The following is an 18,998-nucleotide window of genomic DNA, read 5'->3' as shown; positions in this document are numbered from 1 at the left end:
AGCATTCAGAAGTTGTTATTAAGGTATCTTTTACCTGAAAACAATTTATATATTCAATTTTTGTCATACATTTTCTCTCCCTTCAGATTGCAGACATAGACTGCAAAGATGCTTTAGAAATGATTTGTAATCTAGAATCAGAAGGTGATGAAAAGAGTGCTCTAATTTTATGTGCAGCATTTTTATCTCGGCAACTCCAGCAAGGAGAGATGTATTGTGCATGGTAGGTTGGAATTACTTTCATTTTCAGCCTTATAGCCAGTGTGTCTAGGATATGGTAAATGTACAAACAGTCATTGAACAAAGAAAATACTTTTGTCAATACTTAAAATTAATGTCTGATTCACTGACCAAAGTATAAGAGATGACAGCAAAAACAATTCTGCCTTTAAAAATAAATGTGATAGTAGGAAGCTGATCATGAAACATTTGAAAAATTGATCAGATAGAGTTCATTTTAGTAGATTTGTAATGCTGTGGGCCTAGTAAGACATCTTTCTCAGCTATTCAGTGTGAGATCACATTTGTGCCAGGATAATTCCATAGACCAGTGGTCCCCAACCCCCGGTCCGTGGCCCGGTGCCAGTCCGCGGCCTGAACCGGACCAGGCCATGGAGACAGACTTCTCATCCCCCCCACATGCACTCAACTCCGCACAGCTGATTTGTGCATGTGCTACAGCGCACCCATGTCAGTGCTTCACTGCCATTTGCATATGCGCACGAGCGCCCATACAAGCACAGCACTGCTGTTTGCGCATGCATGCGAGCGTGCCCACACAAGCGCCGTGCCACTGTTTGCACGTGTGCGCTCATTCACACATGCGCACGAGCACAAGGGGTGCCCCACCTTCCCCAGCCGGTCTGCGGGGTGAAGAAGTTTGGGGACCTCTGCCATAGACGTATCGGTTTTAATGATCAGGAGACAACTTCTTTGAGCAAGAAACCAATAGTGTGGCATAGCTGATGCTGAGATATTGCCTCACTTCGTAATATTTGTACAGTAGGAGCCCATATCCACTGGGGATTGGTTTCAAACTCGCCATGGATACTGAAAACCATGGCTAATAGCAAATGAGAGAGAGAGAGAGAGAGAGAGTATGGTAATAGGAAGGAAAAAACCAGAAAAAAATTATTTTCATATACATTACCAGAACTGGCTAGTAGAAGGTGTAAGAGACCATTCTATGTATTCTTCACTAACAGGTATTCACAGCATGATATCTGGCTCTCTGTAATGACTGGTTCTGGTAATATGAAAATATTTTTTCTGGATTTTAAAAAATGTTTTTAATATTTTCAGACCGTGGATAAGTGAATCAATGGATACTGATCCCATGGATAAGGGAGACCTACTGTCATGCTTGTTTTAACCACAGTATCTAGAATAAATTGGTTAGCCTTGGAATTGTTAGTATATTCAATATTGGTACTTGCTAATAAAATACAACTTTAAATGTAAGTTTCAAGAATGATAATTTGTTTGTTGGATTTAATTTTAATGTGTTGAAGGTTTTAAGATTGTCGAGATTATGGCCTGGACAGAGGGGCCCTCATAAACCACTTAGCCACATTGGGCAGACTTTCCTGGTGTGAGTAAATTTCTGGAGGGTCAATGTGCTGTTGGCTGGGGGAAATCGTCGTTCCCCATACCCTCTCCGAACACTCTGAGTCACACTTGACCCCTCAGTGCTCCAGGGAGTTACTAAAATCACAAGCATGCTTTTACTAGCATGCCAACCCTGCCAGTTAGGAATTCCAACATACACACAAAATATACAGGATCTAGTCAGGGCGTGAGGTAGCGCCCTTATTACCAGAAACCCTCGTCTTCCCAGGGTGACAAAACTACTATAAAATTTTTATTATTTTGCAAAAAATAGAAAGTTACAAGCAATTTCTAAAAAATAGTTCCAAAAGTTCAAAAGTAGTCAAAAAGTTTGTGAAGCAAGAATGCTTTCAAAAAGGGTTGAAGCCTAGTCAATTCCAGAACAGTTCTCACACAAGGGGGGGGGGGAGATAACTGTCTTGAGCTACTAACATAGAAACAAAACTTCATGTTCCCAGAGTATGTGCAGGACAGGATGTGAACATAGGATTTTCCTCAGAAAAACTAGGCTGAACTAAGCTTATACCCCATCCAGTGGTGGCAAACCTTTTTGGGTTCGCGTGCCCAAACTGGGGAAAAAAGCGGGCGGTGTGCCACCATGGCAGAAGTGGCGGCGGCAGAACCAGAAGTGGTGGCGGAAGGGGGAATCCCAGGCACGGAGGTGCCTCAAAACCCCACTCCAGATCCGCTGCCAGCGCCAGCTGCTCCGAATCCACCTGCTGAAGCGCCAGCACTGTGGCTGCAGCCGCCTTCTCATGTTTGGCTGCACAGGGGAGAGAGTAGCGATCTGGCGAATTATGGCTTGCATGCCGGCAGAAAGGGCTCCACGTGCCAGCCATGGCACGCGTGCCATAGGTTCACCATCACTGCCCCATGCCATATTTATACCCATCATCCACTTTCCAGACTTTGATGCATTGCATCAATCAGGTTCCATTTTGCCCAAAAACATTCAGAGGGAGGTTGTGTGTTTTTTTGCTCCCTCCCCTTTTCTCAGTTATTTTCTAATGAGTTTTTGATACCAGGAACGAGTATTTCATGGCCTTGGAAATTCAATCTCATATTGGTAATACACATTTGGCAGAAAGATCCCAGTTATCAGGCAACTCTTACCTAATAACTCTTCTTGGCCAACTCTCACCTAGGACAAAGCTAATAGGCCCTAGTTTCAAAGGCACTGAAACCATCATCCATTCTTTTGCCAGTCTTTCAACAAAGGTGAATTACTGTCCTCCCATTTTTGTAACAGATATGAAAAGATTATGACCTGCTTTCATGTTCATTCTTCGTAACACAATTGAGTCAAACAGTTCTTTTATTTAAACAGAACTATATTCCATGTTAATGGCTGAAATCCTGTTGCTTTGTGTAGTAAGTCACATTCTAGTAGGCCCATTGATTCAAATAGACTTACTCTAATTGCAACTTTAGAGTAGGAAGTTGTAATTAGAGTAGGCCTATTTGAATTAATTGAATTTATGAAAGAATTAACTCGCAAAATCCCCACTGATCCAGTGAGCCTGCTCTGGTGCAAATTAATACACTAAGCAAAAGGATTTTTTCCCCATTGGTTTAGGTGTTTACATGTAAACTGTCTGGCTACAGTATGTTTATTTTTTTTTAATTTTTTTTTCTGTTGTAACGCCTTACTAAGAAGAGAAGTACAGAACTCTCAAGAGAACAGTAATACATAGAATATGATAATAAAATGTATATTAGTATCTCTTCCTGCTCTCTCCTTAATTATTGAAAATTGATTTGATTAATTATACTAATTATAGTGTTTTAGTGTGGATGTTTAACTATGTAAAACTGTGCTTTCAGGGAATTGACACTCTTCTGGAGTAAACTACAGCAAAGAGTGGAGCCTTCTGTACAAACATATCTCGAAAGATGTCGTCAGCTGTCTGTCTTAACAAAGACAGTGTATCACATTTTCTTCCTAATTAAAGTAATAAACTCAGAGGTAAGGATGGACAAGTTGATTGTTTTTCATGATGGTATGACTAAGCAAAAAATTGAATGAGATCAAATCATTAAGTCATTAAAAATAATGTTGGTACCTACAATGTTCTTTTCATGTAGTAGAAGAATGTCTTCCGCACTCAATGGCATTGGTCTAGCTAAAGAACTATGGGAACATAAGAAGAGCCCTTCTGGATCAGGCCAAGGACCCATCTAGTCCAGCTTCTTGTATCTCACAGTGGCCCTACCAGATGCCTCTGGGAGCACACGAGACAACTAGATACGTGTCTCCTGTTACCCCCCACCCTCTTGCATCTGGCATTTTGAAGTACCTTCCTTTTAAGCCTGGAGATTGTACATCCCCATCATGGCTTGTAACCTGCAATGGACTTTTCCTCCAGAAATCTGTCCAATCCCCTTTTAAAGGCATCTTGGTCAGACGTCATCCCCACGTCCTGTGGCAAGGAGTTTCACATACTAACAACACGCTGGGTAAAGAAATATTCTCTTTTGTTTGTTCTCACTCTCCCAACACTCAATTTGAGTGGATGTCCCCTGGTTCTGGTATTGCATGAGAGAGAAAAGAGCTTCCCTCTACCCACTTTATCCATCCCCTGCATAATTTTATATATCTCAATTATGTCCCCCCCACAGGTGCCTTTTCTCTAGACTAAAGAGCCCCAAACACTGTAGCCTTTCCTCATAAGGGAAGTGCTCCAGCCCTTTCAGCGAGGATGCTCATAATATAAGCCCTACCCCAAAAATAAGCCCCAGTTAAGTGAAACACTGCCCTCCACCATTGTGCAACAAGCAAAAGAAGATTACATGACTCTATTTGAATAAATGTAGAGTGTTGTACATGAGAAAAATAAAACATCCCCTGAAAATAAACCCTAATGTGTTTTTGGAGCAAAAATCAATATAAGACCCTGTCTTATTTTTGGGAAAACATGGTAGGAGTTTGGAAAGGAGAGTGACGGAACCAGGGCTGTCCCTCCAGTATAGAAGGCACTCTGGATAAATTTGATTCTACATTCTTGTCTGTCAAAGTGAAAGGGGGCAACAGGTTTTCAGCATGTCCTCCTACTATGATACAAAAATAATGTCTCACATAAGTACCAGTGTTCATGTTGACTTAACAATGGGTCATGCAGTGAATCTGCTCTAGTTGGAATTACCATTCCATTCCTACATAGCCCTTGATTTCTGAGCTTCTGCCTGGATAGAATTTTTGTCATTATCCACATAGAGCAGTAAGTAGCATAGTGTTTTGTACTTTCCACAATTTATTTGATTGCCAAAGATGTCCAAGTGGTCAAGCTTTTGCTGGAAATCTCAAGAACAGAAAGATGAATCCAAATATGGGAGTGAGCTCTCAGTTTCCTTTCACTAATCCAGGGGACCACCTGGTTTTAGCTTCATCACTGTTAAAAAATAAAAGTATTACTTTGGCTTGTGTTGAATGTGGATCTTGATTAATTGAAGAAATATTTCAATGTCATATTGATTAGAGAGTTACTTTTTCCTATTTCTGGGTTGCTTTCCAACCCAGAGGGCTAAAAAGTAGATTACAAGTTATTTAGAAAGAAACAGGAATAGGTTAAATCCAAATGCTATCCCACAAAATAAGTCAGAGTACCAGTAAATCAGCCACCAGTTGTTGTTGTTGTTTAGTTGTTAAGTGGTGTCCGACTCTTCGTGACCCCATGGACTAGAACACACCAGGCCCTCCTGTCTTCCACTGCCTCCTGGAACAATTTAACAGGAAAAATGAGCCGAAACAGTTAAGTCAAAATTAAAGTACAAACAAAAGCTGTAGATAGGATCTCTAAATATCTGTAATGTAGGGATGCAAGAATCAGGCATAAAAAAGAGAACATGTCTAAGTCATTTGAACTGCTGCCAAAGCAACCATGTTACACAAATTGCATCTGATTGTGACAAGATTTTATTCATTCTATTCCATTTCTATTCTGCTTTTGCAGGTATACCTGGCAGCTAACAGAATGATTTTGAAAAAGCAGTGCAACTAAAAATGCTTGCTGTTGCTTGGTGTAATAGTTTGCATCTAGAGTATACCTATTGAATCAGGTGGGGATTTGATAATTCAGCTCCATAAGTTCCTTTCATTTATTGGCCCTACTTGATTTGTGACCTACTATGCTAAGCAACAGGATTTCAGTAAGATATAATATTAATATGTTAATATTAATTTTAAAAGATCACTACCTTAAAACAATTCAAAACAGTTAAAACACATCAGGCAGTCTGTGGCGAATAATCTTGAGGGATGTAAACAAAAGATAGTAACAGGATACCAGGGTTGACTCTTAGGATTTTGAAAATTCTGATTTTGAAAATTCTGTTGTGACTGAAAATTGTGTTTAAGGTGTAGGCTGCAAAAATCCTTGATCATTGTAACATGAGGACAATGGTGTTTTGTTTTGTTTTGTTTTTTTGGACTTATATACCGCCCCATAGCGCTACAAGCACTCTCCGGGCGGTTTACAATTTAATTATACAGGCTACACATTGCCCCCCCAGCAAGCTGGGTACTCATTTTACCGACCTCGGAAAGATAGAAGGCTGAGTCAACCTTGAGCCGGCTACCTGGGATTTGAACCCCAGGTCGTGAGAACAGTTTTAGCTGCAGTAAAGCGTTTTAACCACTGCGCCACGAGGCTCTTTGTTGTGTATGTTGACCCAGTAAGATTAAAACAACATCTGGTAAAGTCCTGTCTTCAACAACCATAGACTGCTAGGGTACAACAATGTTGGATTTGTAAAAGGCAAGAAAGAAAGTGTGCTGTTATTTATACTTGATAGACATTTCTAAAATTGAGGTTTGGATATAATTCTTTTTTACACTGGTAAAACTAGAAGACCACTTATTGAAAAATGTAGTACTGTTTCTGACTGACATCCTAGCATGATAAAACATGTTATACCATCATCTGTCTGTAGGAGAGAGAAACATGAAGCAAGAGCCACTTCAGAAAAAAATGTGTTAACAGTTGAGCAGAATTCTAAAGAAGAAGTACTAAGGAGACTGTGCTTATTTATCTCTTGATAGCTGGTATAATTTGGAGGAACTGAATCAACCTATAATACTGTTTATTTGGATGATTGGATAGCTCAGTGAGTGAAGTACTGTATATGACTGTGAAGCTAAAGGTTGGGAGTTCAACTCCCCACTGTGCATCCCAGAAAAGCCAGCCTGTATGGTCATAGGCACAATCCCAGGTTGCCCCCAAGAAAAGGGAATGGTAAACCACTTCTGAAAACTCTCTAGAAAACCCTGAGAAGAGTCACCATAAGTCAGAATTGACTTGACAACACGCTGTTTTTATGATGTTGTAGTGATGGTGGTGGTGGTGAAGGAGGAGGAATGTAATTGGTATTTTTGCACCAGTGATGCTTGCGAATCACTTTCTTTGGTGTGTTTTGCAAGTTCAGTATTTCAGCACATGTATCTGTGACTAATTTCTTTCATGCAAAGCCAGCTTGAATTTTGTATTTTTATACTTTTACATAAAATCTTAAATTCTAATGCATGAATTGTTATAATTTTTGCTAATATATCATGTTTAACTGTAGATAATCAATTGCTCTTTAATATTCCATGCTTTACAGATTGATTCTGCTGGACTTGCAACTTGTATTGAGCTTTGTGTGAAAGCGCTGCGTTTAGAAGCTAATGAAAATAAGGAAGTCAAGATTTCAATTTGCAAGACTATCTCTTGCTTGTTGCCTGATGATTTGGAGGTTAAACGTGCTTGTCAGTTGAGTGAATTTCTTCTTGAGCCTACTGTGGATGCGTACTATGCTGTAGAAATGCTGTATAATCAACCTGACCAGAAATATGATGAAGAAAATCTTCCTATACCAAATTCATTACGCTGTGAGCTCTTACTTGTATTAAAAACACAGTGGCCTTTTGATCCAGAATTTTGGGACTGGAAAATGCTAAAGCGTCAGTGTCTTGCATTGATGGGAGAAGAGGCATCAATCGTGTCCTCAATTGATGAACTAAATGACAGTGAAATGCATGAAAAAGTAGAAGATTGCCCAGATGAGAACAGAGAAGCTTTAGTAAATGGACTTTCTGGCTGTTTTGATGAAGCTACAAATCTGCTTAGAGGCATTAGAGATAGAAAACAGAAAAACAGAGAAATAAAGAAGTTGAGAGAGCGGGGGTTCATATCTGCTAGGTTCAGAAACTGGCAAGCCTACATGCAGTATTGTGTGCTGTGTGACAAAGAATTTCTTGGACATAGAATAGTGAGGCATGCACAGAAACACTACAAGGATGGAATTTATAGTTGTCCTATCTGTGCACAGAATTTTAATTCTAAGGAAACTTTTGTTCCTCATGTAACACTACATGTTAAGAAGTCCAGTAAAGAGAGACTAGCTGCAATGAAACCACTGAGAAAATTAGGAAGACCTCCTAAATCAGTAACCACTGGTATGAGCAAAAAGAACAATACAGTTGTTAAACAGGAACAGCGGCATATAAAAAAGAACAGTCTTTATGCTGCAGACTTCATTGTTTTTAACGATAATGATGGTTCTGATGATGAAAATTACGAAAAAGACAAACCATACGTTCCAGAGATAACACCAGTTCAAAAGCCATTGCCTGTCAATGAGTTTACGTGCCCTGTTACCTTATGTAAAAAAGGCTTTAAATACTTTAAAAATTTGATTGCCCATGCAAAAGGTCATAAAGACAGTGAGGAAGCTAAGCGCTTTCTTGAAATGCAGAGTAAAAAAGTAATTTGCCAGTACTGTAGAAGGCATTTTGTAAGTGTTACCCACCTCAACGATCATTTACAGATGCATTGTGGCAGCAAACCCTATATCTGTATACAAATGAAATGTAAGGCTAGTTTTAATAGTTATGCTGAACTTTTGAGTCACAGAAAAGAGCACCCAATCTTCAGAGCTAAGTGCATGTTTCCTAAATGTGGGAGAGTGTTTTCAGAAGCATATTTGCTTTATGATCATGAAGCACAGCACTATAATACCTTTACCTGCAAATTTTCAGCCTGTGGGAAAGTTTACCGTTCTCAAAATGAGTTGGAAAAACACATAGAAGATCACACTAAATCTGAAAAAACATTGCAGTCTGATGGGGATAGTAACAGTTCTCAGTCTTTAAATGAGTTTGAGAATGCTGAAGGAACTCATCCAGAAGATGTGTTGGTGTTGCCACCTGAAGATAGCATAAATAATTGTGCCAACACAGAAACTTGTGTCACAGATCAAATTAAAGATGAATCAGGTGAGACTGAGAAAACAAACATTTCAAATAGCATACTGGAGCATACTGATTCAACCTCCATGGATATTACACAGGAACCCACACCTGTTCCAATAAAGGCAGATTCAGTACTTTTATCCAGCAACAGTTTGATGCCACTTCTGGGACAAAAAATTAGAGAAAATATGGCAAGAAAGGGCAAACTACCTTCTGTGAGTAGTAAAATAGATATTGGTGCACCTGCAATCCAGGAGTTGTGCTCTGTAGTTGAAGATACTTGCAGTGATCTTGCAGTTTTCCAGCAAGAGAAGGATGGGTGTATTGACTATTCCCAGATTATTTCCATGAATTCAGCTAAACCTGAACCAGAAATCTTTGGAACGCAAAGCCCAGAAAAGGAGAGAAGCCATTTATCCTCCAGTGCACCAGATGAAATAGAGTATCAGAATTTACTGTCTGCAAAACCTGAATTTGAAGAGAGCAGTAAGACTGTTACCGATCTCTGTAGTCTATCCTTGAAGACATTAGAAGGAGTTACAATTGCTCCAGCCCAGAGCAATCTGGGTACTCCTTTTGTTCCGATTATCCCATTGGCAACTCCAGTTCAGAAGTTTTCTTGTCAAGTTGAAGGGTGTACTCGAATCTACAATTCTTCTCAGAGCATTGGCAAACATATGAAAACTGCACATCCTGTTCAATATGCTGCATTTAAGATGCAACGCAAAAATAAGAAAAATCGAAAAACAAACAGTTTACAAAATTTGCCAAATGATACCAAAATAGTTTATTTTTTGCCATCACAAATGTCTACACCCAGTAGTGATGCTTTCCCTCAACAAGCCAAAATCAGTGTAACTCCCACTTGCACAAGTCAGCTGCAGCAACTGTCTAATGCTCTTTTTCCAACACGTCTGGAAAGTATGACTAATTCATTATTACCAAATGTAGAAAATGTTAGAAATACAGGTCTCTCTTCCCATATCAAAAGTGAACCAGAGAATACATTAGATTCTCATTTGGGAAGTCTGTCTGGTGCAACCTTACCTTCACAGTTAGATGATCTAGAAAAGCCAATTATGCCTCTGAACATCGACAGTGGTTCAGATCCTTTCCTTCCATTACCTGCTGAAAATGGTCCAATTTCTCTTTTTTCTTCACCATCAGACAATTGTCCAAGTTCAGTCTTTTCACAAATGGAGAATAATATCAATCATTTTTCTTCACATTTAGATGGAAATACTAATTCTTCTTTTCCAAAAGATGACAGTGTTGACATGCTCTTTTCTTCACAAGTGAATAGAGAGAATAACTTCAATGAAATAACTCCACAACCTCTGGTATCAGAAAAAGCAAAAAAGGATCGTAGGCGTGGTTCAGATGGAAAAGAGAAAAAGCCAAAGCACAACAAAAGAGCAAAATGGCCAGCAATAATCAGGGATGGCAAATTTATTTGTAGTAGGTGCTACAGAGTATTTTCCAATCCCAGATCACTTGGTGGTCACCTTTCTAAACGATCCTACTGTAAACCTCTGGACGAATCAGAAATTTCTCCTGAAGCTCTACAACTTAATGGGCAGTCTTCTCTTCTTGCCAGTATGATTCTTTCTTCAAATGCTTTAAGTTTACAGCAACAGCAGGAATCTGCTTTTAATCAAGAAGCATGTTTTAAAGAACCATCATTCCTACAGCTTCTTGCTACTGAAAATCGGTCAGCTTCTTATTTGCAGAACTTGTTTCCACGGACCAACATGACTAATTTCAATGCAAATGAAAGTGATGAAGGAAATGAAATTATCAAACAGGCCTTGGAAACTGCAGGCATTCCAAGTACCTTTGACCCTACAGAAATATTACCACACGTAACTACAACAAGTTGTGTTACAGATAGTACTCAAATAAGTGCAACAGTTTTGCCAAGTCCAGGTGTGTCACCTTTGTTGCCAACAGTCTGCAACCCAGCTACCTTGCTAACAGACCAAAATAGAACATTGAACACCAAAATTTCCTCAGTAGAAGAGTGCAACAGTTTGCCAGTACTTCCAGATGATTTATTATTCAAGACTTTGGAAAATGGTTTATGTTCCACTATGGGTTCTAAATCTTCTGCCACAATACATAATTTTGGAAGTAATGCTTCACGAGTTTCAGTCATAAGCACTGTCAAAAGTTCAGATTTGGGTAACTTGAATAAAAAAGGGATCAGTGGTTCAAAGAAAAAGAAAAAAGTAACCCCTTCTTCAGTTGTGCCTCCTGATAGTTCACAGAAATTGGTAATGAATGATTTAACAGCATTGGGACTTTTAACTAAAAGTGTTGAAGGAAGTATGCAAATATCCACAGAGGACTTTCAGTCAAATATATTGGCAAACTGTGAGGCTCAAGTGTTAATGGAAAATCTTCCACAGAAACTAACTAATGTGGACAGTGAATTAGCTGCCAGTGTCAAAGAGAATGTCAAAACTAGTCATGAAACTGTTGCAGAAATAGCTCCTTTAGTAGTGAAATCTGAAAATAGCGACTCTCATGTCACTGTAGTTTCCTGCATTCCAGAAAGCGCCAACTTAGAAACATTAGAAGATAATGGTATCCAAAATCTTGAGAAGACTGTTGAAATAATTAAAACAGCAATGAATTCCCAGATGATTGAAGTTAAAGCTGAAATGCAAGAGGTATCAATTGAATCATTGCAAAAACCACAGATCACAGCTGTTGATTTTTCTTCTGAAAATCCTTCACTTACTGTTAAACCATCTGACCCTCCTCAGTACACACAGTGTGTCACCCTCTCTAACACTAACCTTTCTCATTCAGAAACCTCTCACAAAGAAGATAGTCAGATTATAGAAATTTTAGAAGGCTTGAAAAAGTTAAAATTAGAAGGTGAAACATCAGATCAATTATTGGACAACATAATTAACTGTCTTCCAGCAAATGCTCTGCTGCCCCAGATTGTTGTTCCAGTTGTAACAACTGAGAACACATCTCTTGTCCAGCCATCTTTAGAAGCACATCCTCCCTTTAGTGAAAAAACCCACAAGCCTTTTATGTGCCAGGTACCAGGCTGTAATTACAGTGCAATGACAAAAGATGCATTATTCAAACACTATAGCAAAATACATCAGTATACTGCAGAAATGATACTAGAAATTAAGAAACACCAGTTGAAATATGCTCCATTTAAATGTGTTGTGGCTTCATGTCCAAAAACATTTACAAGAAATTCTAACCTCAGAGCCCACTGTCAGCTGGTACATCACTTTACAACGGAGGAGATGGTGAAATTAAAGTTAAAAAGGCCATATGGAAGAAAATCCCAACCCAGAAGTGCAGGCCTAGCATCAAGGTCTGCTGAACCAAAAAAATTACCATGTGTTCTACTGGAAGATAAAAATGAATCACGGTTGACTGAAGAACTAAGAGTAAAGGAGGAAACACAGAGAGAATATGTGAAGGTTCCAGAAATGATGATACCAGAAAGGGTGGTGCCAGCAAGTATTCTTAATGCTCCTGAGAAATTGGAAAACCCTCCCCAAGTTCTTCCAGTTCCTTCAGAATGTCAGAGTGTTGCCCCACTCAATAGCATGCAGGTGCAACCAAAGTTATACAAGGTAAGAAGGCATCGAAAGGAAAAGGAAGAAAGAAAACACAAAAAAACAGTAAACAAATCTCTGGAATTCCCTGCTACTTACAGTCCATACAGACCATACAGATGTGTACATCAAGGCTGTTTTGCCGCTTTTACAATACAACAGAACTTAATTCTCCATTACCAAGCCGTGCATAAATCTGATCTTCCTTCATTCTCTCTGGAGGCAGAAGAGGAAAGTGAGCCGAGTAAGGAAGATTTTGATAAGGAAGAACATTGTGATGAAACTGAAACAACAATAAAAGAATTCAGATGTGAGATTAGAAATTGTTCTAGGATCTTTCAAGAAGTCACTAGTCTTATTCAACACTACATGAAACTTCATGAGATGACGCCAGAAGAAATTGGGAGCATGAGGTCAGCTGTAGATGTTGGAAGATTCCCTTGTGATCAGTCCGAGTGCAAATCATCTTTTACAGCGTATGCCAATTATATCCTGCATCTTGAGACAGATCATGGAATAAAAGTGAAGCAAACCAAAACAGAGGATGGCATGTATAAGTGTGACTGTGAAGGCTGTGACCGTATTTATGCAACAAGGTCTAATCTTTTGCGGCACATTTTTAATAAACATAATGACAGACATAAAGACCATTTAATAAGACCTCGACGGTTCCTGACACCAGGTCAGGAAAATATTTCAATAAAAGCTAATCAGGAAAAAACCATGAAGATCAAGCATAAAGGATTAAAGTATAGGACAGGAAGGAGTGGAAATAGAATAATTAGGATTAGGCGAAGGAAAGCTATTTGTGTAGAAAGCAAAAACTTTAAATTAGAGCAGATTCCCGAGAATAATGCGTATTCTTTGAAATGTGGAAAATATGTGTATTCAATAAAAACTAGAGATGATGCCTTGTCTGAATGCACAAATAGACTTATTACACAGTATCCTTGTATGATAAAAGGATGTTCATCAGTTGTCACAAGTGAGAATAATATAATTAGGCATTATAAGTGTCACAAGTTGTCTAAAGCATTTACTTCACAACACAGGAATCTCTTAATTATCTGCAGTAAGTATGCAGACAATTCTGCTGAGAAAGAAGCATCTTCGCAGGGTGACATGATTGAGAACGAAGGATGTGATGTAAAAGAATTGCAGCCACAGTCGACAGAGGCCTGTGAAGACGTGAAACCCCCTTTACCATTGGCGGGAAAAGAACCTGAAAAGAGTGAGAAGGACGAAGTCGATGAGCTAGCAGAACTCTTCATTACTAAACTTATTAATGAGGATCTCACAGGTTTGGAGAGTCATGCCAAGGTCTCTCCTGATATAAATAGTGACTGTCAAGAAACTAATCCTTGCCTTTCAGAAAAACAAAACATAAATGGTAATTTAAAAAGAGTAAGCAAAGAAAAAAATCTGTCTCAGACGAAAAAGAGAAAAGTTGGGAAGCAGGAAGAAATTTTGGCTGTTGAACTAAGTAGCATGCACAGAGAGGAAGAAACTGCTGTTGATGTTCAGACTACTGAAGAGCCATCTTCAGCTTTTGACTGGAGTTCATTTAAGCCTATGGGATTTGAAGTATCTTTTCTCAAGTTCCTTGAAGAATCTGCAGTGAAGCAAAAGAAAAATACAGAGAGGAACTCTAACTGTGGAACCAGGAAAGGTTCCCATTCAAACTCCAGAAAATATAATGACAAGAACTCTTGTCCAAGAACACGATCATGTTCTGAAAATGAAACCTATGTACTTTTTGCTAACCCATCACAATTTCAGTGTAGTGGTACTGTAAAAATAGTTTTAGACAAGACTTTTAAAGATTGCACTGAGCTTGTGTTAAAGCAGCTTCAGGAAATGAAACCTATTGTCAGTCTGATAAGACTTGATGGACAATTAGATTCAAATCCAGAGATTATAAAATAATCAGGTAATATGAGTGGACTCGTTCTGATGATTGATGTCTAAACATGACCTGTACTGCATTTTTTTTTAAATTAGGAAGCCATTGAGCATGATACTGTTTCTTAAGGTTTTATTTTGAAGTGATTTAACCTAGCAGAATCATGACACTTGTCATGTAAATTTCTTTGTTTTTATCCCTATGGGACTTGGAACAGAATCATTGTTTCAGTTTTGTAAATAAGTAATCAAAACCTCAATTTTTTATCGAATGTTGCCCTTTTCCATGACTGAACTCTTTGTGAATTGTCTGTGGTATCTTTCACCGGGTCACTGCTCATATGTAACAGTACTTTTTATTTGTAGATACGTTTTTGTATATATTTATTATTGTAAATCATGTGCTGCAACCAGCAGTCTGTAAGTCTGAAATATTAAATGACACATTTATATTCGAATTTTAATTTGTAAATAAGTGATCAAGTTTTTAAAAATGTTCTTTTAAACTTAGAACTTTTTGAAGTAAAAATTAGGTAAGTCTACCATATCCAGTTTATTTTGCAGCAGAGGAGCTTGATGAGATCACACTTGGTTAAAAAACATACTGACTCAGTTGTATTTGTAACTTTATCCACTGTCTTTGGGTATTATACAGCTATAGTTATCAAAACATTTTCCTCAACCACTTTTAATTGGATCTAAAACTCTTCCACTTCCATAATAGAAATGTAAAATTTAAATAGTTTGCTGACACTGGAGAATTAAAAAACATTTTGGTATTGAATAACCCATCGTGAATGTGATAGAAAATTAGTAGCGTGGAGCAGTGTATATATTTGAGGTGGTGATTTGTGAAGTAGCCCAGTATTGCCTTAAATAAAATCACATTTCATTTCTTGTTTTATACATGTTATCTTACCAAGGTTCTTTTTTGGTTTTGAAATTTTACATTGGTGTATAGGTTAATGTCTACAACCCTGCTTTGGAAATGATCTTTTGTAAGAAATGGATTTTTAAACTTAATTTGGTTATTGAATCATAAAAGCCATTTGTACAATATGTCATTAGTACAATAGCATTAGAAACACAATTGTGCCATCAAGTCAGAACCAACTCGTAGTGACCCTAACAGGACTTTCAAGGTAAGTAAGAAATTGAAGGAATGATTTTACCAGTTCCACTCCCCAAGTCAGTTTCCATGGCTGAATGGGGATTCAAACCCTGTTCTCCAGAGTTCTAGTCCACCACCCTATCCACGGCACCACACTGTGAACATTTGAATAGAAGATGAGATTATGTTTATAAGAGAGGGTGTCACTCAAAATGGCCTGTATTCTAGGAAGACATCATTCCCAGCAACAACATACAGAAGTAGTAGGAGAGGAAAATATATTTAGCAGAGTCCATGAGGTTGATCATTGAAATTGTGTGGTCTGCCTTCTTAGTTAACTACTGTAGATTCAGAGAAGGGTAGGCCTTATTGATTACTCTGTGAGAACTAGGCTCTGTTTTTCCAAGCATTAGTAAAAGTTCACTCAGGCAAGAAATACATTCATGCTCCGGAAGCTCCACCTCTGGTAATGTAGTTATGAAAGACATTTTTTTTCATAATTGTTCATGTCAGTATAATAAAATAGGGAGTTTGGTAGAGTCAGATGCAATGTATGTGTGAAGTTTGGAAATGTATTAATATTTCTGAGCTCCAAATGTATGTGTGTTCGTGCACATGAACATATACAAGAATATGAACAATTTTCTTTTTCTATAAACGAATGTCTGATACAAATAGAAAGACGTGTCAAACGGATTCTAGCTACACATGGAAGGATGTTGTAGAGAAAATTAATCAGGAGATTCATTTTATTATCTGTGAACTTTTCCTCATTTAATGGATACAGTACAGTGGTGCCTCGCATAGCGACGTTAATCGGTGCAGCAAAAATCACAGCAAAGTGATTTTGTTGCTATGCGATTGTAAAAAGCCCATAGGAATGCATTGAAACCCCTTCAATGCGTTCCTATGGGCTTAAATCTCACCTTAAAAGCGAAAATCCTCCATACAACAGCCATTTTCGCTGCCCGGTAAGTGAGGAATCCGTCCCAAAACACAGCGGGCGGCCATTTCTTTCCTGGTGGCCATTTTGGAACCGCCGATCAGCTGTTGGAAAATCATCGCTATGCGATGATCGGTAAGCGAAACAGCGAACCGATCATCGCAAAGCGATTTTTCCCCTTTAAAACATCGCAATGCGATCACTTTTGCGATTGCAAATTCTTCATTGCTATGCAGTTTCCTCATTAAACGGGGCGCCTGTTAAGCGAGGCACCACTGTATTGCCTTTCATTTTGAATAATTCCAAGTTAAGTATCAAGTGCACATTTTTTAAAAAAATTGATAAAAAGAACAAATAACATGCAACTGGTGCTCCCTTACCTGTGCATAGGCCATCCTCCTGATAACTGTCTTTGCATCCCAGCCTTGGAAGAGAGCTAGCTTCAGGAAAAGTAGGTATAAGATTTGGAGGTGGGAATCCTTCAGAATGGCTTGATCTGTTACAGTAGGCTCAGTTGAGAAATGTCATGGGGTATGGCATGACTTAATGGAATGTTAGGGAAAATTCCTTCAGAGAAGAGTCCATAATATGAATATGCATGGATCTAGCAAATAACCTGGGGGCAGGGGAGGAAACATATTTTTGGATTTATCATCTATACCATTGATTTAGATCATCTAGGTAAGTGCAAAATATATAACTATATGAGGCATGTCAAACATGGATGGGAAGAACCTATGAGAGGAATTGATTTTTGTTTTTAAAGCATTGAAATGGGTCGTCTAGGGATTTTTAATACTCGATATTACAGACAGTTGTGGACTGTAGCTGGTTCTCAGCAGTTACCATAAGTAGAATATTGTTTGTGTTTGCCCAGCTGCAAAGGACATATGGGTCAGTTGTGTACTGTAGTTGTTATATTTTCCTCCAGTATTACATTTAAGTCTTTTTGGCTCAGTGTAGGAGCAACCTCTGCACTGTGCATTTAACACCACAGATAATTTATGATTCTTTTTCGTGGTCTCTGTGAATTCACACATATGGGTATTGTCTGTGCCTGTGCTGACTCTCTCGGAAGATTCTAGAGCTAAAAGTAACAATTTTATGGTGGGATCCTCCATGAGGTATATGCTCCTCCCACCCACCATCTTCCTCAGTTCCTTTTTTCCATTGAGCTGAATGGTTCTCAGGAAAACTAGAGCGCTTCGCTTTTGCCTTTAGGCTATCTTTTTCAGGCTCTTTGAGCTTTTGTTTCCAATTTATTATCTAGTTAAATGATCCTCCTAGTCTTTTGTTAGCCTAGATTGGCTTCCCGCTGGTTTTTTCCTCCCTTTCCCCTTCCCCCTCCCCTTTTTCCATTTGCCTCTAACTTGCTTCGCATGGCCTCGCCGTCGCCTTTCAGGCGGTGTACAACTTGTGCGAACAAAATCGCACTCTCCGATGGCCACGATCAGTGTCTTTTTTTGTCTGGGAGAGGAGCACCAGACTTCTTCGTGCCCTGCTTGCAAGAACCCTACCAAGCCGGCACTTAAACAAAGACTCCAAAGGCTCAGGTCTTACCTCTGTCAAACGGCTATGAATCCTCCTGCTGCGTCCTCAGAGGCGGCCAGATCTCCCGCTCTCTCAGCGGACAGAATTCCAGCAGGTCAATCCACTTCTGACTCTGTTTCGGTGCTACCAGCTAAGGACACTGTTGAGAAAACAAAGCCATCTGGTAAGCACAAAATGCCTTCCTCTGGGAAAACTTGACCGCCCAATGCGGGCTCAAAAAAGAAACCAAAACTTGCTTCCAAAAGGCCCAGGAGAGAGAAGCCTCCTGCCGTGGAGCCCCCTCTTCCTTCTCTGCCTTCTCCCATTCTCGAGGAGTTCTTGAGGGAAGCTCCCTATCTAGCCTCGGATGGAGACGAACCCCATGAACCGGCGGGCCTTTCTTCAATCCCCCTTGGTACTCCGAGCATTAGCCTGAACGCGGCTGCGCCACGGTCTAGCCTGGCCTCAGCCCGTTCCAACCCTGAATCTGGGTGGGCAGTTGAAAGCTCGGCATCAGAACCGTAGGCTCCCCCTTCCCCTCTGCGAAAGAAAATGGAGAAATGAAAGCACATTTCCCCGCAGAGGCCCACTGCAGCCCAGAGTGACTTTTGCCACTTTCCAATGGGTCCGTTCCAGTACTTTAACCCTTATATCTGGCAAACCCTCCGTGATCGGTACCAGCCTGATCTGGCTAAGCGTCCCCGACTAACACCAGACTCCCCTTTGGCCGCCCCTTCTATGGATTTCCTCCGGCCTCATACTTTGGCCCCTGTTACAACGGCCTTGACGTTTTCACCGCGCCACACTGTACCGTCTAAACCGGCCTCGCGCCTTCCTGCAGCCCCTTCGGCACCGGCCTCGCGCCCTACTCCGGCACCAGACCCGATCCCCGCTCGGGGTCATTTTGAGACTCTGCCTACACAACGGCATCAAGCCCCCCTACTGAGGGCCTTGCCCAATCCGATTACCCTTCCTCTCCAGGCTCACCAGCTTCTTCGGAGCCGCAACACTCCGAGTCCTCCCATGAGCCCGACTTGCCCCCTCCACCTCCCAACACGAGAGGCAGTCACACCTCGTCTTCTT

At 39.8% G+C, this 18,998-nt stretch overlaps 1 protein-coding gene across 1 annotated transcript in view; it reads left to right on the top strand.

The window, feature by feature from the left end:
* ZNF292 (zinc finger protein 292) overlaps positions 1-15,237 on the top strand; it is a 49,566-nt gene extending 34,329 nt beyond the window's left edge. The window contains exons 6-8 of the mRNA XM_020791520.3: positions 87-223; positions 3,433-3,574; positions 7,207-15,237. Coding sequence (XP_020647179.3) covers positions 87-223; positions 3,433-3,574; positions 7,207-14,355 — 7,428 coding nt within the window. The 3' untranslated portion in view covers positions 14,356-15,237. The remainder of the gene's footprint in view (positions 1-86; positions 224-3,432; positions 3,575-7,206) is intronic.
* Positions 15,238-18,998: the final 3,761 nt, after the last annotated feature.

Source organism: Pogona vitticeps, chromosome 1 (assembly GCF_051106095.1).
Source record: "Pogona vitticeps strain Pit_001003342236 chromosome 1, PviZW2.1, whole genome shotgun sequence".
NCBI classification, from domain to species: Eukaryota; Metazoa; Chordata; class Lepidosauria; order Squamata; family Agamidae; genus Pogona; species Pogona vitticeps.
This window is presented reverse-complemented; position numbering and strand designations above follow the sequence as displayed.